At 42.8% G+C, this 25,637-nt stretch overlaps 3 protein-coding genes and 1 long non-coding RNA gene across 11 annotated transcripts in view; 1 reads left to right on the plus strand and 3 right to left on the minus strand.

The window, feature by feature from the left end:
* The first annotated feature begins 5,135 nt into the window (after window positions 1–5,135).
* On the plus strand, window positions 5,136–5,403 carry LOC124270392. Its single transcript, XR_006896749.1, has 2 exons — window positions 5,136–5,200; window positions 5,235–5,403. It is a non-coding gene; the product is annotated as an uncharacterized LOC124270392 (long non-coding RNA).
* Window positions 5,404–6,099: 696 nt separating this feature from the next.
* LOC124270388 lies at window positions 6,100–12,248 on the minus strand. Of its 7 annotated transcripts, none has more exons than XM_046705429.1 (10): window positions 12,118–12,248; window positions 11,674–11,789; window positions 11,477–11,542; window positions 11,000–11,146; window positions 10,406–10,801; window positions 8,641–10,206; window positions 8,368–8,449; window positions 7,849–7,931; window positions 7,383–7,495; window positions 6,100–6,945 (listed from the first exon to the last, which is right to left on the minus strand). In XM_046705429.1, the coding sequence occupies exons 1-10, from the start codon at window positions 12,194–12,196 to the stop codon at window positions 6,750–6,752; spliced, it is 2,844 nt and encodes a 947-aa protein (XP_046561385.1). In that variant the 5' UTR covers window positions 12,197–12,248; the 3' UTR covers window positions 6,100–6,749. The 7 variants fall into 7 exon arrangements, with proteins under 7 accessions (XP_046561385.1, XP_046561388.1, XP_046561384.1 ...); XM_046705432.1 differs by having other exon boundaries at window positions 8,641–9,495; window positions 9,892–10,206; window positions 10,406–11,146; XM_046705428.1 differs by having other exon boundaries at window positions 8,641–9,759; window positions 9,892–10,206; window positions 10,406–11,146.
* On the minus strand, window positions 12,225–17,253 carry LOC124270383. The gene is made up of 5 exons (XM_046705418.1): window positions 17,076–17,253; window positions 13,603–15,317; window positions 13,421–13,536; window positions 12,299–12,958; window positions 12,225–12,234 (listed from the first exon to the last, which is right to left on the minus strand). Exons 2-5 carry the CDS (start codon window positions 15,187–15,189, stop codon window positions 12,225–12,227), a joined length of 2,373 nt encoding a protein of 790 aa, XP_046561374.1. The 5' UTR covers window positions 15,190–15,317; window positions 17,076–17,253.
* A 3,739-nt stretch (window positions 17,254–20,992) lies between these two features.
* LOC124270391 overlaps window positions 20,993–25,637 on the minus strand; it is a 32,677-nt gene continuing 28,032 nt past the window's right edge. Inside the window, exons 4-9 of one of the 2 annotated variants that reach the window (XM_046705435.1) lie at window positions 23,791–24,739; window positions 23,665–23,736; window positions 23,137–23,216; window positions 22,770–22,876; window positions 21,588–21,820; window positions 20,993–21,305 (exon numbers count right to left, since the gene is read on the minus strand). In XM_046705435.1, the coding sequence (XP_046561391.1) occupies window positions 21,616–21,820; window positions 22,770–22,876; window positions 23,137–23,216; window positions 23,665–23,736; window positions 23,791–24,205 (879 nt within the window). In that variant the 5' untranslated portion in view covers window positions 24,206–24,739 and the 3' untranslated portion in view covers window positions 20,993–21,305; window positions 21,588–21,615. Of the gene's footprint in view, window positions 21,306–21,577; window positions 21,821–22,769; window positions 22,877–23,136; window positions 23,217–23,664; window positions 23,737–23,790; window positions 24,740–25,637 lie in introns of both variants that reach the window. The other variant, XM_046705434.1, reaches the window with a different exon arrangement.

The raw sequence follows: 25,637 nt of genomic DNA on the forward strand, positions 1-25,637 counted from the left end.
TATCAAACTAAGTGCTTCTTTACTTTAGCAGATGCCTAAAAATGGATTTTGGCATATCCAGCTTTGAGGAGGAAAGCAGTTTCTTGACAACATTTGAAACACCTTGGGCCGTTACAGGTGGCTACACGAATGCCATTCGGGTTGTCAGTTTCAGCACCTGAGGAGTTTCAGCGCCGTTTGAATGAGGCAATATGTATTTGGATGGAGTACGTGCTGTACATGATGATGTTCTGATCTATGTTGCTGAGACACTTATGAAGTGGCTGAAGCTGATCATGATGAGGAAGTTGTCAAAGTTCCTTGATCGATGCAGGAACAGAAATATCAAACTGAACAGATCCAGAGACTGAAACTGAAACTGACTGAGGTGCTCATCTGGGACATGTCGTAATGCGTCCGTGATGGATTAAATGATTGATCACACGAAAGTTGAAGCAATGCACAAACATGCCCACACCAACTGATAGTTAAGGGTATTCAGGCATTTTAGGGATGGTGAACTTTGTTCAGAAATTTGTACCCAATCCTGTCTGAAGTGACTGCACCTCTGAGGATCTGCTGAAAGCGATGAACTTCAGGTGGATGAGCAAGTTCATGGCAATTGTTTGGAAAAATCAAACATATTCTGTCTGAAAACCACCTGTACTGAAGTACTTTGACAATGACCGGCGAGACAAGCCTTCAGCGTGATGCATCACAAAAATGGACTGGCAGTTTGTCTGATCCAAAAATGGTCGGCCTGTAGCATATGCATCTCGATCTTGACCAACACTGAGAAACAATATGCTCAGATACAGAGAAAGAAATGCTGGCGATTGTCTTTGGCATGGAACGATTTGAACAGTATGTCTACGGACGGAAGGTCGTCGTGGAATCGGACCACAAAGCCATTGGAGTCAATACTGCGCAAAAGTCTGTTGTGTGCTCTGAAGCGTCTCCAACGCATGATGTAATGACTTCAGAAGTACGATTTTGAGGTCATCTACAAAACGGGATCTCAAATGTTCTTTTGCTGACACTCTGAGTAGAGCATATCTTCCACATGTGAAACATACTGAGACTGATGACGGAGATACAGTTTGCTGTTGATGTTCGATGTCAGACAGCTTTTGACGTTGAATCCATCAACATGGTTGAGTATGTGCCAATATCTGAGGAACGAATTGACCAGTTACAAAAAGCAACTCTGGAAGACAAATCAATGACGATACTGAAGGATCTGATTCAGGACAGCTGGCCAACGTCGTCAGATGATGTGCCATGGTGTGCCAGGGTCTTTTTCCCCTTTCGCGATGAGCTCTCTGTTCAAAACGGCATAGTGTTCAAGGGTGAACGTGTTGTTGTGCCAGTCAGTATCCGCCCTGGCATCATGGAAAGAATTCACTACAGTCACTTGGGGATACAAGGTTGTATCAGAAGAGCCAGAGAGTCTGTGTATTGGCCCAATATGGCCGCTGACCTCACAGATTTCATCAGCAAGTGTGATACTTGCAATACGCTGCAACAGGATCAAAGACGAGAGCCATTGGTCAGTCATGAAATACCTAGTCGTCCATGGGAGAAACTGTTGACTACTACTCTGACTATTTTGAGGTTGACAGACTGCATGATAAAAGGGCACCTGAAATCATTAAAAAGTTGAAATCCCATTTGGCGAGGCATTAACTTCCCAATCAGATTGTGTCAGACAATGGACCTCCCTTTAATTCTGAAGCTTTCCATACATTTGCAACAGAGTATGAGTTTGACCATATCACTTCATCACCCAGGTACCCACAGTCGAATGGGAAAGTGGAGAGTGCTGTGAAGATCGTCAAAAGACCCATGAGTAAGTCTTCAGCATGCACAGTCAGACCCTTCTGGCCCTTTTGACTTAAGAAATGTGCCGACTGGCGACGGTGTAGGCAGCTCGCCAGTTCAAAGGTTGTTTAAGCGAGAACGAGAACGGCTACCAACGTCAAGTCGATTGCTGCAGCCAAAAACTATTGAAAACGTCCCTGCCGCACTTTCAAGCAAGAGGTCCAAACAAGCTTTACTACTACACATCGCGGTGCAGCTGAACTTTCAGAACTGAGAGATGGAGATAGTTCCGGTGAAGCCGGGTTCAGTCGACAAAAAGAAATGGAAGAAAGCTGTTGTAGAACAGCAAGTGGATGTACGATCGTATGACATACGTACAGAAGATGGAAGATCTCTTCTGGAGAAATAGACGTCATCTAAGAAAATCTCAAGAGACTGCCCCTGAGACTAAAGATGTCGAACTGGATTTGGAAGAGCAGAGAATGGATGAAAGGTCACGACAAAGAGTTTCAGTCAATTGTGAACTCTCCTGGTAACACTCCTGTGAAACCCTTGTGAAAACTCCCAGAAAAATTTTGAAAACTCCTGTAGACTTTGATGTGAACACTCCTGTGAACACTCCTAGATCATGGACAGTTCTGTTCATGGCACAGCACCTGGTCATGAGATCAGAACGAGAGGAGGCAGGGGTGGTCAGACCACCACCCTGGGATACAGGACTTTGTGCCTTAAAAGAAAAAAAAGGAGGAAGATATGACGTGTGGTCCTGCTTTTCAGCAAAAACTTTAATTTCTCAAGAAAGAGATATAGACTTTAATTTGTTCATTTTAACTTGTTTAGCATTTGTTTAAATTCGTTTGCTGATAGTGTTAATTGCTATCTTTACTTTTCTAAAGAAAGGGAGATGTTGCATAATGATTACTCCCTAAGAGTCTGTACACAACGACTGGTCCATGGGCAGCGTGCGTCTGTGTAGGCCAAGGCAAAACCAACATGGAATAAAGTGTCTCGTCTCCCACCACAGTTTCATGTTATCTGGAGTCTTCCTAGGACATCTCCAGACATGACATATAACTTAACAGGTTGCATGGCCATCGTGGGTGACTGGCTCCAGTTATAACACCTCGGGCTGCAGCGACGTAGCCTGGGCCTTCGCCCAGTACCTCGTCGGAGTGCACTTATCCAAGCTGGGCATGGCGGCCCAACATCGGGCCATTCTGCAGCACTGCATGGCAACTAAGCATTAGAGAAACCTCTTTGCGCCCTATCCCCTACTCCCCCTTTAACTGTTTAACTCATTGTGGATGGCAGCCCCGACCGCCGTCCAGCAGCAGGGCAGCATGTGGGCCGTTTGGCATGGTGCCGACGGGACGTAACACCAAATCAGTTTAAAATATGGATACTTGGTTCCTACCTTTACAGTGCAGCCAAAACCTTCCTGCCTGCTGGCTCCGCGGGAGGAAGTACAAAGCTTCCAATGCCTTAGCAGCCTGCTTTTCCTGTCTGCTGTCTCCGCGGGAGGAAGAACAAACCTTCCAATGCCTTACCAGCCTGCTTTTATTGCCTGCTGTCTCCGCAAGGGAGGAAGTACCAAAGTTTAGCCTTACCAGCCTGCTTTTCCTGCCTGCTGTCTCCGCGGGAGGAAGAAGTGCAATGCCTTACTGCTATCCCCAAGGGAGGAAGTACAAACTTGCCTATGCTTTGCCCGTCTGCTTTTCCACGGCGGAGGGCTGCAAATAGCTAAACTATATATCCGGTCCCGTCGGCGCCATCCACACTGCGCTCATTGTCATCCACATTATGCGTTGTGTAGTCTTTCATCTGGTATGCGTACAACGCTAAGGCTAGCCTCATCAGCTTCATCTTATCTCTATTACAAGCTAAAGGTCTCCATATAATAATCAGACAATAAACAGTCTGAGGAACTGTGTGAAAGAGGCATGCACCATTGCAGATAGCCAAGGTCTCTGTCGCTTCATCTGGCTCATTGCAACTGCAGCTTATTGAAAGCTAAACTGTTGTATCTGTCTAAATGTGACAGTGCTTAGTTGGCTGTTTCTGGCTGTTCTTCCTGAATCGAAACATGAAGGCAAACTTTGTGCATTGTGACACGATGACACCATTGAAGCACTTATATACCCACAACCCGTGAAGATCTGTTTTAGAATTAATGTTCAGAAACCATGCTTGTCGTAAAATAGACTAACGGGATCGGGTGGTCAGGCTTGCTGACTTGGTTGACACATGTCATCGTATCCTAATTATGTAGATCGATGCTCATGCTGTTTATCACTGGATTGTCTGGTCCAGACTTGATTATTTACAGACCACCACAGGGGCGGATACAGCTTTTGAGAGGGGTGGGGGTGGGGTGGGTGGGGGTGGGTGTGCACACTATTGGAGAAAAAGGTAGGGTGCACACTTCATTTTCACCCGAGTTTCAATGGTCATTTAATAAACTTTCAGGACAAAAGGGGGGGTTGGTATACGACCTCTGTTTGGCGTTAGTGTCCAGGTTGTTGATACTGTGCAGTTGAGCCTATATTTGAGAAAAATTTACAACCTTCTAATATCCTTCAAAACCCCAGAGTTATTCCCCTTTATCCAGCAGCATGCTCACCTTGCATACCGCTAAAGAAAATGGAGTTATCTCCCTTCCACCAATATTTTGTTCCTTATTACCATATTTCACAATACAGAGCCAATTAGGTAAGATTCAAACTCCAGACACACTCTGACACAGTTTACCGCTCGTAAGTTGATTTAACAAAATTCCCAAATAATGCCACAAGGCCGCCTTTTTCCTTTTCAAGTGGACCCGAAACCATAGTCCGACTTAGTGAAGTGAAGTTTGATCTTGGTTATTTTTTCCCAAAGAAAGTTATTTCTTATCAATTCGTTTATTTCTACTGAAACTGTATTTAATGTACATGTGCATATCAGGAGGCTGTCTTTTGTGACAATAAAAGGATTTCAACCACAAACAAAACGTACGATCTTGTAAAAGTAACAAGAAACAAACGCATCAATGCTAGCTAATAAGCAAAGATTATTTTTTATTGAATTATAAAAAAAAATCTGACATAGCGAATAAGAAAGGAGAGATTTTACATCACAAAGAAACACACATTGAAAAAAGCCTGTTTAGAAAACGATATAAATCATCACAATACAAAAATAATGTAACTAGTAAAAGTATCTAATTGATCAAATAAAGGTACATAAGGACCACTACAATATCCTGATATTTAGCCGTATCTATGTGAGCTTGGCTGACAAAGACACATGTTTCCTTCCACTAACCATTTCCATAATCATCACAAATAAAAGAGAATAAAACATTTCCTTAATGGTCACAAATAAAAGACTAAAACATGTAATTAATCATCACAAATAAAACGTTAAACCATTTCCTTAATCATCACAAATAAGAGACTAAACCATTTCCTTAATCATCACAAATAAGAGACTAAAACATTTCCTTAATCATCAGAAATAAAAGAGACTAAAACACTTCCTTAATCAACACAAATAAAAGACTAAAATATTTCCTTAATCATCACAAAAAAAAGACTAAAATATTTCCTTAATCATCACAAATAAGAGACTAAAACATTTCCTTAATCATCACAAATAAAAGACTAAAATATTTCCTTAATCATCACAAATAAAAGAGACTAAAACATTTCCTTAATCATCACAAATGAAAGAGACTAAAACATTTTCTTAATCATCACAAATAAAACATTAAACTATTTCCTTAATCATCACAAATAAGAGACTAAAACATTTCCTTAATCATCACAAATAAATGACTAAGCCATTTCCTTAATCATCACAAATAAAAGAGACTAAAACATTTCCTTAATCATCACAAATGAGAGAGACTAAAACATTTCCTTAATCATCACAAATAAAAAAGACTAAAATATTTCCTTAATCATCACAAATAAGAGACTAAAATGTTTCCTTAATCATCACAAATAAAGGACTAAACCATTTCCTGAATCATCACAAATAAGAGACTAAACCATTTTCTTAATCATCACAAATAAAAGAGACTAAACCATTTCCTTAATCATCACAAATAAGAGACTAAAACATTTCCTTAATCATCACAAATAAGAGACTAAAACATTTCCTTAATCATCACAAATAAAAGACTAAACCATTTCCTTAATCATCACAAATAAGAGACTAAAACGTTTCCTTAATCATCACAAATAAGAGACTAAAACATTTCCTTAATCATCACAAATAAAAGACTAAACCATTTCCTTAATCATCACAAATAAGAGACTAAAATATTTCCTTAATCATCACAAATAAAGAAGACTAAACCATTTCCTTAATCATCACAAATAAAAAAGACTATATCATTTCCTTAATCATCACAAATAAAAAAGACTAAACCATTTCCTTAATCATAACAAATAGAAAAGACGAATACTTGGAAACTGTCTGAACCTTATCAGTTACATAATTCGCACTGTGTCAAACTATATTTCACACGTCATCAGGAACCCAGTCGAAATCTGCTTCTCTGAAGAAGCCAAGGCCTGATGCAATTCTTTCTTTAAACTGAATATTGAAATTCATCATCATATGTTGGTTCAGAATCCACGTTGTATAATCTATTGCCAGGTAAACCTACATTTGAGACTAAGGACCATAATAAACATATATTTGTAACCGTAATCTAAATAATTAAAGATAATTTACATACTCCTAATTCGAAAGCAGACAAAACTATGATGAGAGGGTGCATATGTGCTCATAAAGGAGACACTTTAGCATGAAGCTTTACTGCATGTTGACAACTATCAATGTAGTTAACAAAGGCTTGATATTTATAATTCTGATTAAACAACTACGACAATGAAAGAAGTGAGGCCATCAAATACTAAAGGCCATCGATGAACAAAAGCCAGTGTGGTCTTAAATGTAGCTCAGATGACATCCGCTGCAATGTTTGTGCAGAAATCACACTGATGTATCTGGGTCATCAGCTTAACGATATCCGCTCGCTTCGTCTTCTCCTGGGAGAAATAGTGTAGCAGATGCCCCATCTTCTTGCCCTCGGCCTTCAGTTCCCTGACCATGTTGTGGACACATGTCTCATGGCGTCCATTACCTGGGGCATGCCTGAGGAAGTGAGTGAGTTTAGTTTTAGCTTTTAGCAATATTCCAGCAATATCACGACGAGGGACACCAGAAATGGTCTTCACACATTGTGCCAAAGTTGACAATCGAAACCTGGTCTTCGGTGTGACCCCACCGCCCTCCTGAGAAAGTAAGCCCCAGTAAAGAAACACTGAACTGTTCTGGACAGATAAACAAATTCCTCTGGGTTAATCATATTCGTATGCAGAGTGGCTTGTAAAGCTAAAAACTAGTACTAAAACCCCGTCAGTGACAGAAAATACCTTGGTGGCAGTGTCTAGGGTTACAAGCCCCTGTGTTCATATGTTACATTCCTATCACGGGAAACAAATTATTTTAAAGTCACAAGCCCCCATTTATACAACATATTGCACAACAATGAAACCCTGATATCTTGATGAACAGCCTGGAGAACTTACATTAACCGTTTCAGCTGCCATTCCTTCTTGTTTGGAAGAAGATGAACCATTGCTCCATAAATAGTCCTTGTTTCGTCATGGAACTGGTCTGGTCCCAAATCCAAGACAATGTTCTAATTACGAAAAAAAACCCACGTCAGTCCATATTTACGTTTCAATTCAGAATACAAATATGTTCAATAGTGGGATAAATAATGCGTCATAACTATGTATATATACGCATCTATGTCTGTAATACCTTTTCACTATATAGTTACCTGTATGTCAATGTTTGCTCTAAATATATAAAAAAAATTTATTAAATGTAAAATATCTGTCAAACAATGAAAGCTGTTGACAGATCTTTACAGATTGTCATACCAAACCATACCACACGACAGGCAATACTTCAGTAAACACGATACAAACATCACAAACACCATACTCTGTTTACTGAAGTGAGGTATAATAGTGAATAACACAGTACCTGCTTTAGTTCGATCAAGTCAATGCTGCTACCAGCGTGTTCAAGCAAAGTGCCAACACAGGCGGTGCAAGAGCGGGCGGTACCTGGTAAAAACAATAACAAATGTACATATATGTGTGTGTGATTCACAGCTGTGAAAGATGCTGAGGTGAGGAGCCTGGTTCCCGGGCAAGTGTAGCGCAGCAGACCCGGGAACCAGACTGAAGGTAGCTTGATGTGATATGATATCTGGAAAATGGTATTGATGTATCTATAAGTGGTTTGACAAAGCCAGTAAAATTTGTGACGTCACGTCTCGAAATATAAATTTATACGAAACTTACCAAGTCTGGACTTGCAGTGAAAATTTCTAAAATCAATAGTTTCTGATTTTCAAACGTTACTAATAGGTGGCAGTATTATGAGACCGCCATGAAGAACCCTCTGATCGCAAGACGTGATGATTTCCGATAACCCTGGCCGGACATGACGACAGTTAACAGTTAACAGTTTGCCAGGATTCATGCGGATATTACTTACGTTCTTCCAGTCTGGGCAGCTGGCCTGAATTATTCTGAGTCATGGACGTTTCTGAACTTTTCTTCTCTCCATGAATACTTATCTGTGACAATATGTCATAAGATGTAAAAACGACGAGTGCATTAACAATGCAAAGGAAATGACTTTACTTTCAACTCTTTTGAATGTAGATATAAAACGTTTATCTTAGAAAGTAGAGATGGTGTAAATATGTAAAAGGAATTTATTCATGAGATACCATGTTGATCCGGTGTTTAGCAACTGTTTCTTTACCTTCTCATCTTGTAGCCATTGTTGTGTTCGTGCTCTGTCTCGTCTGAGAGTGGATGGTGCTTTCGTCTTCCTGTGACGTTTTCGTCTGTCTTGCTGGTGAAGATCCCTGGCGTCATGCTTGTTATATGTTTTCCTTCTGGCGCGGCTGGACACTGTGCGACTTGACACTGCGTGACGGGACACTGTCTCAACATTGCAAGGAAAAGCTGTATTGCAGGTATGTTGGTTGGACCGAGTTTCATTAAATTTGGAGGCATGGATTTGGTCCTTGAATGACACCTGAGTGATGGGTGTCTTTGTCTTTTGGTCTACCACGTGGATTTGATCCCTTGGAGAATTATCACTTGATGCAACAAATGCCTGGGGTGGCGAAAGTCTTGGACACGCACCTGCCTTGATATCCAAAGATCCTGCCATGACAGCCGATTTCAGCATCATCATTTCAGTGTCAGTCTGTTGTGGTATTGGGACGGTTCGGTTTTCAGAAGCCTGCCATGTACTATCAGCGTGGTTTACTGCCCAGTCTGCAGCTGGAGATGTTTGGTTTACCCCAATCTTGGACAGAGTATCATTCTGGTTATTTGTAGCCCCCATCGCCAGAGAGGTGTTTTTTTTTTCCATAGACACCGTGGGAACCTGACCACTTTCAGGTCCCGGCACAAAAGAGGCGTGGGCTTCAACAGCCATGACAACAGTACTATCCAGAGTCTGGTTTACCATAGGCTTCGATTTTGTGGCATTCTTGTGGTCTACTGGTCCTTGTCCAAGAGAGGCTTGGTTTTCAATAGCCTTTGAGCCGGCAGCAATCTGGCTTTCTACAGGTCGTTGTACAAAAGAGGCCTGGTTTTCCATAGCCTTCGGACCGGCGGCAATTTGGCTGTCTGCTGGTCCTTGTTGAAGAGAGACTTTGTTTTCTAAAGCCTTTGAGGCGGCAACAGTCTGACTGTCTACAGGCCCTTGTACAAGAGAGGCCTGGGTTTCTACAGCCCTTAAGCCGGCAGCAGTCTTGCTGTCTACAGGCATTTGTTCAAGAAAGGCTTGGATTTCAATAGCATTTGAGTCGGCAGCAGTATGGCTTTCTACAGGTCGTTCTACAAAAGAGACCTGGTTTTCCATAGCCTTTGAGCCGGCAGCAATCTGGCTGTCTACTGGTCCTTGTTGAAGAAAGGCTTGGTTTTCCATAGCCTTTGAGACGGTAGCAACCACGCTATTAACAGACCCTTGTACAAGAGAGGCTTGGATTTCAATAGCATTTGAGTCGGCAGCAGTCTGACTGTGAACAGACCCTTGTACAACAGATGCTTGGTTTTCCATAGCCTTTGAGCTGGCATCAATCTGGTCGTCTACAGACCCTTGTCCAAGAGAGGCTTCGATTTGCATAGCCTTTGAGCCGGCATCAATCTGGCTTTCTACAGGTCGTTGTAGAAGAGAGGCCTGGTTTTCCATAGCCTTCGGACCGGCGGCAATTTGGCTGTCTGCTGGTCCTTGTTGAAGAGAGACTTTGTTTTCTACAGCCTTTGAGGCGGCAACAGTCTGACTGTCTACAGGTCCTTGTACAAGAGAGGCCTGGGTTTCTACAGCCCTTAAGCCGGCAGCAGTCTTGCTGTCTACAGGCATTTGTTCAAGAAAGGCTTGGATTTCAATAGCATTTGAGTCGGCAGCAGTATGGCTTTCTACAGGTCGTTCCCACAAAAGAGACAAGGTTTTCCATAGCCTTTGAGCCGGCAGCAATCTGGCTGTCTACTGGTCCTTGTTGAAGAAAGGCTTGGTTTTCCATAGCCTTTGAGACGGTAGCAACCACGCTATCAACAGACCCTTGTACAAGAGAGGCTTGGATTTCAATAGCATTTGAGTCGGCAGCAGTCTGACTGTGAACAGACCCTTGTACAACAGATGCTTGGTTTTCCATAGCCTTTGAGCTGGCATCAATCTGGTCGTCTACAGACCCTTGTCCAAGAGAGGCTTCGATTTGCATAGCCTTTGAGCCGGCATCAATCTGGCTTTCTACAGGTCGTTGTAGAAGAGAGGCCTGGTTTTCCATAGCCTTCGGACCGGCGGCAATTTGGCTGTCTGCTGGTCCTTGTTGAAGAGAGACTTTGTTTTCTACAGCCTTTGAGGCGGCAACAGTCTGACTGTCTACAGGTCCTTGTACAAGAGAGGCCTGGGTTTCTACAGCCCTTAAGCCGGCAGCAGTCTTGCTGTCTACAGGCATTTGTTCAAGAAAGGCTTGGATTTCAATAGCATTTGAGTCGGCAGCAGTATGGCTTTCTCCAGGTCGTTTTACAAAAGAGACAAGGTTTTCCATAGCCTTTGAGCCGGCAGCAATCTGGCTGTCTACTGGTCCTTGTTGAAGAAAGGCTTGGTTTTCCATAGCCTTTGAGACGGTAGCAACCACGCTATCAACAGACCCTTGTACAAGAGAGGCTTGGATTTCAATAGCATTTGAGTCGGCAGCAGTCTGACTGTGAACAGACCCTTGTACAACAGATGCTTGGTTTTCCATAGCCTTTGAGCTGGCATCAATCTGGTCGTCTACAGACCCTTGTCCAAGAGAGGCTTCGATTTGCATAGCCTTTGAGCCGGCATCAATCTGGCTTTCTACAGGTCGTTGTAGAAGAGAGGCCTGGTTTTCCATAGCCTTCGGACCGCGGCAATTCTGGCTGTCTGCTGGTCCTTGTTGAAGAGAGACTTTGTTTTCTACAGCCTTTGAGGCGGCAACAGTCTGACTGTCTACAGGTCCTTGTACAAGAGAGGCCTGGGTTTCTACAGCCCTTAAGCCGGCAGCAGTCTTGCTGTCTACAGGCATTTGTTCAAGAAAGGCTTGGATTTCAATAGCATTTGAGTCGGCAGCAGTATGGCTTTCTACAGGTCGTTCTACAAAAGAGACCTGGTTTTCCATAGCCTTTGAGCCGGCAGCAATCTGGCTGTCTACTGGTCCTTGTTGAAGAAAGGCTTGGTTTTCCATAGCCTTTGAGACGGTAGCAACCACGCTATCAACAGACCCTTGTACAAGAGAGGCTTGATTTCAATAGCATTTGAGTCGGCAGCAGTCTGACTGTGAACAGACCCTTGTACAACAGATGCTTGGTTTTCCATAGCCTTTGAGCTGGCATCAATCTGGTCGTCTACAGACCCTTGTCCAAGAGAGGCTTCGATTTGCATAGCCTTTGAGCCGGCATCAATCTGGCTTTCTACAGGTCGTTGTAGAAGAGAGGCCTGGTTTTCCATAGCCTTCGGACCGGCGGCAATTTGGCTGTCTGCTGGTCCTTGTTGAAGAGACTTTGTTTTCTACAGCCTTTGAGGCGGCAACAGTCTGACTGTCTACAGGTCCTTGTACAAGAGAGGCCTGAGTTTCTACAGCCTTAAGCCGGCAGCAGTCTTGCTGTCTACAGGCATTTGTTCAAGAAAGGCTTGGATTTCAATAGCATTTGAGTCGGCAGCAGTATGGCTTTCTACAGGTCGTTCTACAAAAGAGACCCTGGTTTTCCATAGCCTTTGAGCCGGCAGCAATCTGGCTGTCTACTGGTCCTTGTTGAAGAAAGGCTTGGTTTTCCATAGCCTTTGAGACGGTAGCAACCACGCTATCAACAGACCCTTGTACAAGAGAGGCTTGATGTCAATAGCATTTGAGTCGGCAGCAGTCTGACTGTGAACAGACCCTTGTACAACAGATGCTTGGTTTTCCATAGCCTTTGAGCTGGCATCAATCTGGTCGTCTACAGACCCTTGTCCAAGAGAGGCTTCGATTTGCATAGCCTTTGAGCCGGCATCAATCTGGCTTTCTACAGGTCGTTGTAGAAGAGAGGCCTGGTTTTCCATAGCCTTCGGACCGGCGGCAATTTGGCTGTCTGCTGGTCCTTGTTGAAGAGAGACTTTGTTTTCTACAGCCTTTGAGGCGGCAACAGTCTGACTGTCTACAGGTCCTTGTACAAGAGAGGCCTGGGTTTCTACAGCCCTTAAGCCGGCAGCAGTCTTGCTGTCTACAGGCATTTGTTCAAGAAAGGCTTGGATTTCAATAGCATTTGAGTCGGCAGCAGTATGGCTTTCTACAGGTCGTTCTACAAAAGAGACAAGGTTTTCCATAGCCTTTGAGCCGGCAGCAATCTGGCTGTCTACTGGTCCTTGTTGAAGAAAGGCTTGGTTTTCCATAGCCTTTGAGACGGTAGCAACCACGCTATCAACAGACCCTTGTACAAGAGAGGCTTGGATTTCAATAGCATTTGAGTCGGCAGCAGTCTGACTGTGAACAGACCCTTGTACAACAGATGCTTGGTTTTCCATAGCCTTTGAGCTGGCATCAATCTGGTCGTCTACAGACCCTTGTCCAAGAGAGGCTTCGATTTGCATAGCCTTTGAGCCGGCATCAATCTGGCTTTCTACAGGTCGTTGTAGAAGAGAGGCCTGGTTTTCCATAGCCTTCGGACCGGCGGCAATTTGGCTGTCTGCTGGTCCTTGTTGAAGAGTGACTTTGTTTTCTACAGCCTTTGAGGCGGCAACAGTCTGACTGTCTACAGGTCCTTGTACAAGAGAGGCCTGGGTTTCTACAGCCCTTAAGCCGGCAGCAGTCTTGCTGTCTACAGGCATTTGTTCAAGAAAGGCTTGGATTTCAATAGCATTTGAGTCGGCAGCAGTATGGCTTTCTACAGGTCGTTCTACAAAAGAGACCTGGTTTTCCATAGCCTTTGAGCCGGCAGCAATCTGGCTGTCTACTGGTCCTTGTTGAAGAAAGGCTTGGTTTTCCATAGCCTTTGAGACGGTAGCAACCACGCTATTAACAGACCCTTGTACAAGAGAGGCTTGGATTTCAATAGCATTTGAGTCGGCAGCAGTCTGACTGTGAACAGACCCTTGTACAACAGATGCTTGGTTTTCCATAGCCTTTGAGCTGGCATCAATCTGGTCGTCTACAGACCCTTGTCCAAGAGAGGCTTCGATTTGCATAGCCTTTGAGCCGGCATCGATCTGGTTGTCTACAGACCCTTGTACAATAGATGCTTGGTTTTCCATAGCCATTGAACTGGCATCAATCTGGTCGTCTACAGACCCTTGTCCAAGAGAGGCTTGGTTTTCCATAGCCTTTGAGCCGGCAGCAATCTGGTTGTCTACAGACCCTTGTACAAGAGAGGCCTGGGTCTCCATAGCCTTTGAGCTGGCATCAATCTGGTTATGTACAGACCCTTGTACAAGAGAGGCTTCGATTTCCATAGCCTTTGAGCTGGCATCAGTCTGGTTGTCTACAGACCCTTGTCCAAGAGAGGCCTGGGTCTCCACAATCTTTGAGCCGGCAGCAATCTGGTTGTCTACAGACCCTTGTCCAAGAGAGGCCTGGGTCTCCCCAATCTTTGAGCCGGCAGCAATCTGGTTGTCTATAGATCCTTGTCCAAGAGAGGCCTGGGTCTCCACAGCCTTTGAGCTGGCAGTAATCTGGTTGTTTACAGATCCTTGTCCAAGAGAGGCCTGGGTCTCCACAGTCTTTGAGCCGGCAGCAATCTGGTTCTCTACAGATCCTTGTACAATAGATGCTTGGTTTTCCATAGCCTTTGAGCTGGCAGCAATCTGGTTGTCTACCGGCATTTGTCCAAGAGAGGCTTGAGTTTCCATGGCAACTGAGTCAGCTGTTGCCTGGTTGTCCTGAAGCCACGGCGCAGACCAGGTTTCTCTTTCCACCGTCCATGATACATGGTCAGTTGGATTAATCAGGGCTGTTGTTACCACAAAGACTACGACACAATACTGATCTGATATTGATTGTGTTGTGGCAGCGATTGGGGATATAGCTGGCCTGTCCAGAACGCAACATGAAGCCATAATAACCAGGTGTGCTTCTATTTCTGGGGACATATCCCATCTATCCATACTGCGTTCCATATGAGGCTCCGCTAGGGTCCAGAAAACCCATTTCAGGTAGAGACGTAGCGGCAGCAGCAGCAGCAGCATTCTGACATCTGGAATCTGCCTCGCTAGGCCGAGCAGCTCGCTACCCATCTTTTGTTGAACCGCAACGTGACGTATAACCATCAACATTTCATTGGGCACCGCAGTGGGAGTTTCAATGAGGTCTTCGCTCAACATTCTGTCAACCCGCAGTTGTGGGTCAGAGAATTGGAGTGATACTGGCCAATGAGAATACACTGTAATACCATCTTCAACCATGCCATTTTCAGGTTGTCCGCCATGACCGTCTTCAACACTGAGCTCTGTGTTACAGATTGAAACGCTACGTGGGATCGAGCCGTTTTGTATATTTGCATTGATACGAGCCGTCAGCCGCAATAAGGAATCAATGGTGTCATCGTTGCTTTCTGTTGGTTCCTCGTCCTCCTTTGTATTCTCTATGGTCTCAACAGTGTTCTCGATACAAACGTTTTTCATCACAGGCATCAAGGTTTCTTCCTGAAAATCCTTTGGAACAGTCTTCAAGGTTACACTTGCATCTGTGTGTGTTGTGATAATGTCGCTAATGTTGCTCGCCAACATGGTACAGACAGTCTCTGTGCCAACTTTGACACTCACTTCCTGTAGATTTGTGTGTGGACGACACTTTGCCATTATAGATGTGTGCTAATGAATGTCCCCTATGCATGTACAGTCCGCTTCAACAAACGTTCATCTACCACTCTGTAACGGGGTCAGCGGCTTCTACTTCCCTGGGTACACCGAGTGTGATTCACCGGTCACTGAAACGTGGAGATGATGAGTAATAAGTAGATGAACATCTTGTATTTGAAACAGGTTTTCAGTCATAACTCCTAAACTAGTGACAGTGAGCAGATGGTAGCTGGAGCATCGTTACAATCGATCGTGTTTTACAACAGCTAATTTTCACTGTTGCAGGTCGTATCTCTCTCATAGATGACTCCATTAAGCGTTAAACACTCCGGAAGCTGGTTTTGATATTTGATCGATGAGTTATGTGAGTTATTCAGAACACTGTAAAATGTGTATCGGTAGTTTTCACATCAACAGACCTGTGTACAATAAAGAGAAGGATTTGATAGAGACAGGACCATACACAATGAGAGATTCAAAACTACACACGTACGTTTGGCTACATAGCGGCTGTCATGGTTTCCATTGAGTATATTCTCTGCCGCTTTTTTGGCTATCGAAAGTATATTTTATTTTTTACTCGTCTCGATATGTTATGAGAACTCTTTTTAACATGTACATGATGAATCATTCCGATCTGCTGAACTAAAAAACTAGAAATACACAATACCATTTAGAAAGTGGTCAAATGTAACATATGTTATACTTGGGATTACACTTTCTTAGTAAAGTACAAATTCTAGTACTTTTGAGTTGAGCTCAACTAAAAAAGTACTAGATTTGTACTATACTAAGAAAGTGTAATCCCAAATATAACATATGTTAAAAAAGTAGAGTCCTTAGTGACAGCTTTACAGTTTATGCCTTGCTTGGTCCGGATTTTACAAATGTATATTGCCTGGTATGCAGAAGTAAACAATGGTCACTGCAGGGCGTCACAGTCTATGTCAAACATTTGTGGCTACATGGGCTAAATATTTTCTCAGTGTGAAATGTAATTTTATCATATTTATTTGTTGTGATGGATAAATTTGCAGGGATAAGACATATAACTTTTGTTGTTATTTTCCGGGTGTAATTGTAGGCCACGTGTGTCTGTTGCTCCATTTTTCGTGACACACTAAAAATAACGTTATAGCTCACTTCAATTATGCATGAAACCTGTACTCTAGTATTAAATATTATAGTAACAGTAACACTTAACGATCGTGTAGTGAATGATTCATTGAATATGTATGTTGAGGCACATAGGCGGATCCAGAAAGGGGTTGCAGGGGTGCGCACCCCCCACATTTTGTCCTGAAATTTTATTAAATGATCATTGAAACTCGGGTGAAAATGAAATGTGCACCCTCCCTTTTCTCAAAAGTAAGCACCCCCACCCCCACCCCACACACACCCCTTGCTAAAAAAAAGCTGCATCCGCCCCTGAGGCATGGGCAAAAGAATCTTGAAATGTCTCTGTTTTGTACTCAGTTTGACCCGAATCAACTTGACAGTCTGGTAGAAGTAGACTTAAAGTGACTTATACCCTGTTTGTCCACACCCCGTCTATAAAAGCCAGCTAATGCAGTTAAGGGAACTCATTTATACCTTACGTGGAAAGTGATTCTAAAAATAGAACACCTATATTCAGGTACACGTCAGGATAAGGTAGGTCACCATGACCCGGAAGGGCAGTACTAGCCCAACACCAGATCAATCATGAAGTGAAACGACAAATTCGTATCTCAGTCTTAACAAAACAGAACTGTGTGATCTCTCATGGGTCATGTAAATATGTTAGAAGCTGACATTTTAATGACGAAATTAAGATTTAAATGTTTAGTCCAAGCATGCAACATTCTCGTACGCCGAGGGTCAACAAAATGAAAATAAACACCTACCTATTTCCTCATCGAAACGTCAGCTGTCTCCCCAAACCCTGTCTTTTCATTGATCTGAATCACAAGTACGCATGCGAGATGATCATGAATCCCAAGATCAATGACAACGAGCAATATAGCGGCATCAAATATTTCCTGCCTTTGCATCCCATCTAATACAGGAAATGCTAAACCGAAAGTAAATCTTTTCACGAGTGTGACCTGTATCTATTTTTGTCGCATATTCAGATGACAAAGCAGTAGTCTGTAGCTATAGGACAGGAGACATTCATTCACGCCCTACTTCACCTGACAGTGTTACTTCGTTACCCTACAATGAGATGTACATGGCATATCACGCATAAAAAGGCCGATAGATATTGAGTTAGTAGAAATTGCTACATAGTAACGTCGCAGGAACCACAGAAAATGACTGTATTACCCAAATTGGAGTGTGACTGTACACTGATCAGGTCGTGACTATTAATATAACAGGTACTGTTAGATGTTAAATTCCCAAATTGAAACTATGCGTTACCCCAGAAAAGGAATGTTCTACAGTTAACAATTAGGGGATAACTGTACTGTTTGACGAATTCGGGACGTATACCAGTGGATATACGCGTAAGCGGAGCCGATATAACGTTAAATTTGCAATCAAACCAGGTTTGCAATCAATACAATCAATACAAAGTAATCCCAATGGCAGTACTGTTATATAGACAGTGTGTTTCAATGACGGTATGAAAAGTGACAGCAGTGGTAATAGCGGTAAAACATAGGCGCCCGACTCTGATATATTTATAAGCATGACATATATATATAGATATCTTATATCTTATATATATAGGTCATGCTTATAAATATATCAGAGTCGGGCGCCTATGCGGTAAAATCATTGTTGATAACATTGACTAACAGTGGTCAAGCTATGAAACTAGATCAAAACTGCGCCAAGAGTCGGTTGTAAGATGCTGACTATATCATGAGCATGTGTTTAATATGAATCATTATTATATACCTATGAATAATATGGACCATTTTGCTGTCGGCATATGGCCATACTGACCACCCGGGACAAAAATGCATATCAGCTTTATCAGTCATATCAGCCCTAGGGCCGAAAATCCATATCAGCCGTATTGCCTGGCTACTAAACTGGTCCGGAATGAATACACGCAAACGCGCGTAAAGTTAATAGACGGAACCTAGTTTATTTTAGAGTTACTCCCCTTTGCTCGAGTTGCCGTGTATCAAAAAAATGATGGGAGTATGAGTACTAATTTTGTCGACGATGTTTTGGCTGCTCTTGCCGGCAGAATCATCGAGTTAGACGAAATACGACTGTTCCAATATTCACAGATGAGGTATATGATAAATAGATTTATGATATAACAATTTCCCTTTCGCCAATCATTAGCCTACCATATCAGCCCGAGGGCCGAAGCCGAAAGGAAAACTGTCATGTAATAGTCTCTTACTATCAAACAGTGATATGTTACCAGATTTTCCAGAAAAAGTGAGTGTCTCCTGTCCCACAGGTGCCACCTGTCACAAACACGTGCAAAGGCAAGTGAAATGTTTAAGACTAGGCTGAAGAGGCATCGGACATAATATTTGTCACACTTCCGTCAAATGCAGAACTGTTCTCCACATATTCATCATGAAACGATCTTGAACGTTTTACTAAGGCTTATGATGTTCTAACCTTGAACAACTTCTGAGTAAGCGTCGAATCACCCTGTTTCGATTCTACCTCAGTTGATGAGATGTGAGGTGGGTAGAGGTGAAATGGGGTTTAACGTCGCACTTAGGAATATTTCGCTCATGTGACGACATGCATGCGTATATGTGTGGCTGCTATAGTACTTGCCTAGACTAGAGCTGGTTTTTTATAGTGCTAGCTCACTGAGATACCATGCCGCAGTAATACCAAACTTAGACACATTATACTGACTCCGAGCCGACCAGTCCTTGTACCCATTAATGCCGAGCGCCAGGCAGCGACCAACAAGTACCATATTTTAACCTCTTTTGGTACGACGCGACCGGAGATCTTTGTGAGAAGTAAACACCAAAGGTTGGAGGTGCAGGGATATCACTTGACATATAGAGAAAGGGGGGCACTGGAAAGTTAAAGTGTCCTCCCGCGTTAAAAGCTTTGTGGAGAGCTTTTTTTAAACTTTGAATCTTAATGTTAAATATGAAACACATGAAGCTCACGGTCTCACTGGCCTCGCTTATTTCGGGTTCAGGACGATATATCAGTGAAAGGCAATTGGTTGTTTGAATGTTGTTTATCATCGAGGTAAATTAAGTTAAACGTCTTGGCCTGAATACCTTGTTTTGATATTGTCAATCCGAGCAGAAATTCGATTCTTAAGCATGAAGAAACTGATTTGCAATGAGAAAAAGCACAGTTGGTGCCTATGGCGATGCATGTTTCTTATCTAAATAAAGTTTTCCTTTATTACAGTTTCAGAAATGAAGTGATGTTTTGAAGGAATTCCTTCTGACCATTGACAGTGCTTTGTTTTATTGTACTAGTTAGTGTTCAAAAGGATTATCTCCCTAAATAATCACATGCCCAAATCTCTACACCCAAGGGGTGATGGCGGAGCCTAGTGGTTAAAATGAATGTGCAAGTAACAGGAATGTAAGATGCAAATTTGATTAACCAAGAGGAATTTGTAGATCTGTCCTAAACAGTTCAATTTTCCTTTACTGGGGTTTACTTTCTCAAGAGGGCGGTGGGGTAGTCTAGTGGTTAAAGCGTTCGCTCGTCACGCCGAAGATCCGGGCTCGATTCCCGACATGGGTACAATGTGTGAATCCCTCTTCTCTCCGTGAAGGTTACAGCTAGGTAACACATGATAGTAAGGACAAGCTGAAAAAGAATGAGTCGAGGTCAAAAATAAAGTAAGCAGAGATCGTAAACGAGGTAGAGAATCACATGTGTTGATTAAAAGAACATATTGAAAATGGACTAAAACACCCTTTCAATTCGTGAATGCTGCAGGCTTTGTTATTAAACTGAGACATACTGTGGATAGGCATGCACTTGCTCGGAATCAACAAGTGACCCGTGAAGATCAGGGTTAGAATTGGTCTTCAGTAACCCATGTTTCTCGTGAGAGCCTTTTAACGGGATCGGGTGGTCAGGCTCGCTGGCTTGGTTGACACATGTCATCGGTTCCCAGTTGCGCAGATCTATGCTCATGCTGTTGGTCACTGGATTGTCTGGTCCAGACTCGATTATTTACTGGAATATTGCTGAGTGCGGCGTAAGACTAAACTCACTCACTCATTAACTTCATTATATCGATTAACACATGAACCAATCTGTGTAGAGATGGTGATTTGCTGAGGTACATCAATATCAAAATATATGTTTGACGTTTAACGCTGCAATCCAGCAATATTCCATCTATAAGACGGCGGTCTGTAAATAATCGAGTCTGGACCAGACAATCTAATGATCAACATCATGAGCATCAATCTACGCAATTGGGATACTATGACGTGTCAACCAAGTAAGCGAGTGTGACCACCCGATCCCGTTAGTCGCCTCACACGACAAGCATGAGTTACTGAAGGTTCATTCTAACCAGGACCTTCACGGGTGTCGATATAATTAAGACGGTTATAGACATGAGATAAGCTGTGGACTCAACGGTGAGCTACAAAATATATTGTTATTAGGATGTGGGATGTAGAGGTTACGAGAGGACACCGTTCAAGTTGCCACATGATTCTTGGTTTGTGGAAATATCGGCAGATTTTCGAAGCCGTTTTGACTAGAGTGTCTGTGGCCAGTTTTACATGTGGTCGTTCTGAACTGTTCTCGTCAAATAGCAAGATGGCGCAAGAGGGAGGCCACGTGTAGGTAGGTACAGTGACGCATTTCCGGCACCGGTAAATACAAAAACATGAAGAAGGCGAATTTGACAATTTATGGAAATGGCAACCCAGTATACATTAGGTGGTACTGTGACATGTACCGGTACATACAAATACTAAAGAAAGCGAAATGGACAAACTATGGAAATGGACAAATAATAGTTGAGGCACAAATTACAATATAAATTCACATTTTATAACTTGTTTTCCACGTTGGTGTATGTATACACTTTATCACTTGGAACCTTGCATACATTTAGGGAACGGTAGCTCCTCTCGTACTCTGACTGGATTTGGAACTGGTGGTATTTAGGCGTTACCTTGTTTCAGGTTAATGCCACTTGGTCTTGAGGTGAGGTGAAATTGGGTTGAACGTCGTGCTTGAGAATATTTCGCTCATATGACGACGTGCATGCGTGTGTATGTGTATGTGCGGCTGCTTGTACTAGCCCAGACTGAAGCTAGTTTTATAGTGCTAGCCCACTGAGATACCATGCCGCAGTGAAGCATGAATACCCCACTCAGACACATTATACTGACTCCGAGCTGACCAGTCCTTGTTGTACCCATTAATGCTGAGCGCCAGGCAGGGACCAACAAGTACCATATTTTAACGTCTCCACTTGGTCTTGAAATACAATGACCCCTCATGCTGACATATCTACATGTTCACATTCTTGAAAACTTTCTTGCAGCATTCACACTGATGTATTTCCATAATCAATTTCACAATGTCCAAGCGTCTACTAGCTTCGTGGATAAAGTAGAGCAGTACATCGTTCATGGTCTTTCCCTCTGCTTTGAGTGCTTTCAAGATATTTCTAACTCTCTCCACCTTGGCGTCACAACAAGGCATTTGAGCTTCCCTGGAACATAGTGCGATATGCTTGTGAGAACATACAAGGAATCTAATGCAAGTGCAAGTGCATTTTTAATATATCAGCATGAATCGGCAATCAAGGCTAGCCCAAGACATTTACACTTATATCGAAAAGTGTTTATGCATTATAAGTGAGTCAGTGCGTATAGTTTTAAACTGCTTAAAGCAATATTCCAACAATAGCACAGCGGGGGACACCATAAATGGGCTTCACACATTGCACCCATGTGGGGAATCGAACCCGGGTCTTCGGAGTGAAGAGCGAACGCTTTAATCACTAGGCTACCCCACCGCCCCTTATGTATTTGAAATACCCAGACCTATCCAAAATCATTCTTCTATCCTGTTCACTTTGTAAACAGTTAGAACCTGGATACCCAGACTACAAAGTAGAGCATCCTTTGATTGTGACGTCACTGCAGTTTCACTGTATCTGTACCTTCTAGGAGATATCGCCAACTGATTGCCAGTTTAAGATGACAAACAAACTATCAAATGTCACATTGTAAGATATTTCAATGGACTTGTGTTGATTGATATAATCAAAGGCCATTTAACGTGTCTTTTTTCATGTGTTTCATGTAATTTCTTTTTATGGCGTTTGTCTAAGAGTATCATTTAAAATACTAAAAAACAAAACAAACCAACTTCAGTGATACTGATATAAGTGACGTTATTTAAACTAGTAACTCATAATTTGTCTATATTTCAACAACAGGAGCCTCACTTTCATATGACCCTGTTTTCACATTTTAAGATGGTGATAGTAATGCTTTAGTTATACGGAACAGATTGTAACCTCCTCATCACAATATCCTGCCATGCATATAAACAGCAGCCATACATAGATATATATATCAGTCTATATAAACAGAAACCAGCAAATACAATATCGACGGGCTATGTGTCATGATGATATTTTCCATGCACCTTACCACAACTTTTCCAGCTGCCAGTGTTCATATCCCAGCAACTGTGCCCCAAGCCCATACGCAGTTTGCAGTCTGCTGACAGGATGATCTGACATTTCAAACATTATGTTCTGAAAATAACAAAAATATATCATATCATCACACTTTCAACCGATTGCGGAAACTAATTAGTAAGTGAGGGAGTTTAGTTTTACGCCGCTTTTAGCAATATTTCAGTAATATCACGTCGGGGAACACCAGAAATGGGCTTCACACATTGTACCCCTGTAGGGAACAGAACCTGGAGCTTCGAAGTGATGAGCGAATCGAAAACTGTTCAGGTTCCATTAATACCATTTGATGTCAGAAATCGGAAGACCATCAACATTACCTCTTTTATCGTGTTATTACGTCCGCCTTCCGTAAGATCAAGCAGAAACCCAACTGAAGTCGTACAAGGAACATCGGTATCTACAAAACATACCGACAAAAAATGTTTTCGCACAAATCGCCAATAAATCAGGCAGTGAAATTTCGGTTTATTATTTTATATTCACTGGAAACAATGTACCCTGTGATAGACTGCTAAAATTAGAAAAGTAAGAGTTCGAGATATATAATCAATCTGCATACCTTGCTACATGACATCATCGTTAGTACACGGTTAGTACACTTATATCAGTAACTGAACTGTAACCCATTAACCCCATACGCGTATTTTATGGTTACACCAACTTCCTCTAGCACCAGGATTTGGCTGAGGTAGTGACTAGTGTGACAACAGTCTCAATATCAATCGTCACCTATTGCCTTCAGTACACTTTTGATGTAGGGTTTTATTTTGTTTCAACGATGCATTCAATGGTACGAACATTACCGCATGTTGAATCTTGTTCCAATGTTTTATTGAACATCTCACCTCTGTCTGCCTCTCCCGAGTCTGCAGGTGTAGGTCCAGGTTCTAGCGGTGTCTGGACCCTTTCAGTAGTACCTCCAGACTGTGTAGGTCCAGGTTCTAGCGGTGTCTGGACCCTTTCAGTGGTACCTCCAGACTGTTTGACGCATGTACTTCGTTCCATAGTCCCCGAGGGTGTAATGACCTCTGTAGCCGATGGTCCGTGTTCTTGTCCAAGTGGCTCAGATGACCCTCCTACCACTTGTTCCCCGGCTGGGCTCATCTGCATAGGTGATGATGTCCGCACACGATCTGTGTTTCTATTTGGCATTTCTGAAAGGTCTGCAGGTTTACTTCCCTCTATATTCTTTCCAACCACTTGTTCCGCGGCTGGGCTCATCTGCATAGGTGATGATGTCCGCACACGATCTGTGTTTCGATTTTGCATTTCTGAAAGGTCTGCAGGTTTACTTCCCTCTATATTCTTTCCAACCACTTGTTCCCCGGCTGGGCTCATCTGCATAGGTGATGATGTCCGCACACGATCTGTGTTTCGATTTTGCATTTCTGAAAGGTCTGCAGGTTTACTTCCCTCTATTCTTTCTCTGGGCTACTCTCAGCTACCGTCAATCTTTGAAAGGACGAGGCCCCTATGCGTGTGTCGCGTCTCTTATTCATTTCACCCTTTAGTTCTTGTTTCTGGGTCTGTGTTGCATCTGCCTGGATTGGACGTTTCTGTGTAGGATTTTGTTTGGGCCTGACATCAACAGATCCTCGGCCACTTTAGCACCAGTTGGGTCAGATTCACGTCTTATATCAGCTGGTTCCTCATGTGGCTGTTGAGTGTAGGTTTGGTCTCTAGCGTGTACAACCCCAAGGACATTTCCCACTGCGCCTGCTGGTCCCAGATGTGGCTGTTGTGGTTTGGCTGTAGTCATTGTCTTCAATGCTGTTTCATCACCTGCACCGTCTCTGTTTGTCATACCCGTTCTCTGCCTCTTCGCTGACGAAGTACTTGGATCATCTTGATCTGCATCAAGGTTACTCTTGTAATCATCGCCGTGTCCTGAGTCTTCCGAGCTTGACCCTCGGGCTTCATCTAGATGTAGGACAGATGTGAAGGTTTCTATGATGCTCTTTCACCATGTCAATTTCACTATTAAAGATGTGGCCTGTTCTAAGACACACCCGAAGAACTACAATATTGCTGATGCAACGGTGAGCAATCATCACTCACTCATGCAATATCATACAAATTGTTGTCGTAAAGTTAACATCATTTCAATGTATCGTGAAACTAAGCATCGATTATATATAATTTACCCACAACTGACCCTCCTCCGAGGTGTAGTGGATGGAAACTAACAGGAGAATAAGAGATCGGTAGTCAGTAGTGTGCCTTTCACTTGACATTACACGCATGCATGTATGCACACACAGACAGACAGACAAACGTTTTTTACATCAACTGAAAGGGCCGATCGTTATATCTACGTAGTAGGTGTGTGCTTTACCTGACCAGGCTGTATTTAGTACAGAAAACACGTATGTGTTGTTATCAAAGAAAGATTTGAATTGTTAAATACGTTCCATGGCATCGTCGTTATTATCATGATTATTTATAGGAAACTTGAAAGTGTTTAAATGTAAACATGATGGCGACGCAGGCTTGTCGAATTCATTTTCTCTGGTATCAGTTACGAAAAACTAAAGTACGAAATTTCTTATGTGATGCGAATGGCCGCTGTGTGTGTCTTTGTGTGTGTACGAGTGTGTGTATGTGTGTGTGTGTGAGTGTGTGTGAGTTCCCTCTCTCTGATTGTATGTGTCTGTCTGAGTGTTTCTCTCACTCTCTCTCTCGCTGTGAGTCTCTCTCTCACTCTCTCTGTGTGTGAGCCTCTCTCTCACTCTCTCTGTATGTGACTTTCTCTCTCACTCTCTCTCTGTGTGAGTCTCTCTCTCACTCTCTCTGTGAGTAAGTCTCTCCCTCACTTTCT

Source organism: Haliotis rubra, unplaced genomic scaffold, assembly GCF_003918875.1.
Source record: "Haliotis rubra isolate DU_JTF1 unplaced genomic scaffold, ASM391887v1 Scf1511, whole genome shotgun sequence".
NCBI lineage: Eukaryota > Metazoa > Mollusca > Gastropoda > Lepetellida > Haliotidae > Haliotis > Haliotis rubra.

Excerpts from the sequence above, each read along its gene's own strand:
- LOC124270388 (XM_046705425.1), bottom strand. The coding sequence starts at position 12,196 with ATGGAAAACCAAGCCTTTCTTCAACAAGGACCAGTAGACAGCCAGATT. Across the intron at positions 7,932-8,367 it reads GCTGCCCAGACTGGAAGAAC|GTACCGCCCGCTCTTGCACC; the intron begins GTAAGTAATATC and ends TGTTTTTACCAG. Across the intron at positions 6,946-7,382 it reads TGGCAGCTGAAACGGTTAAT|GCATGCCCCAGGTAATGGAC; the intron begins GTAAGTTCTCCA and ends TCACTTCCTCAG.
- LOC124270383 (XM_046705418.1), bottom strand. The coding sequence starts at position 15,189 with ATGGCAAAGTGTCGTCCACACACAAATCTACAGGAAGTGAGTGTCAAA. Across the intron at positions 13,537-13,602 it reads AAGGGTCTGTAGACAACCAG|ATTGATGCCAGCTCAAAGGC; the intron begins ATCGATGCCGGC and ends GTAGACGACCAG. Across the intron at positions 12,959-13,420 it reads CAAGCCTCTCTTGTACAAGG|GTCTGTAGACGACCAGATTG; the intron begins GTCTGTTAATAG and ends TCTTGGACAAGG.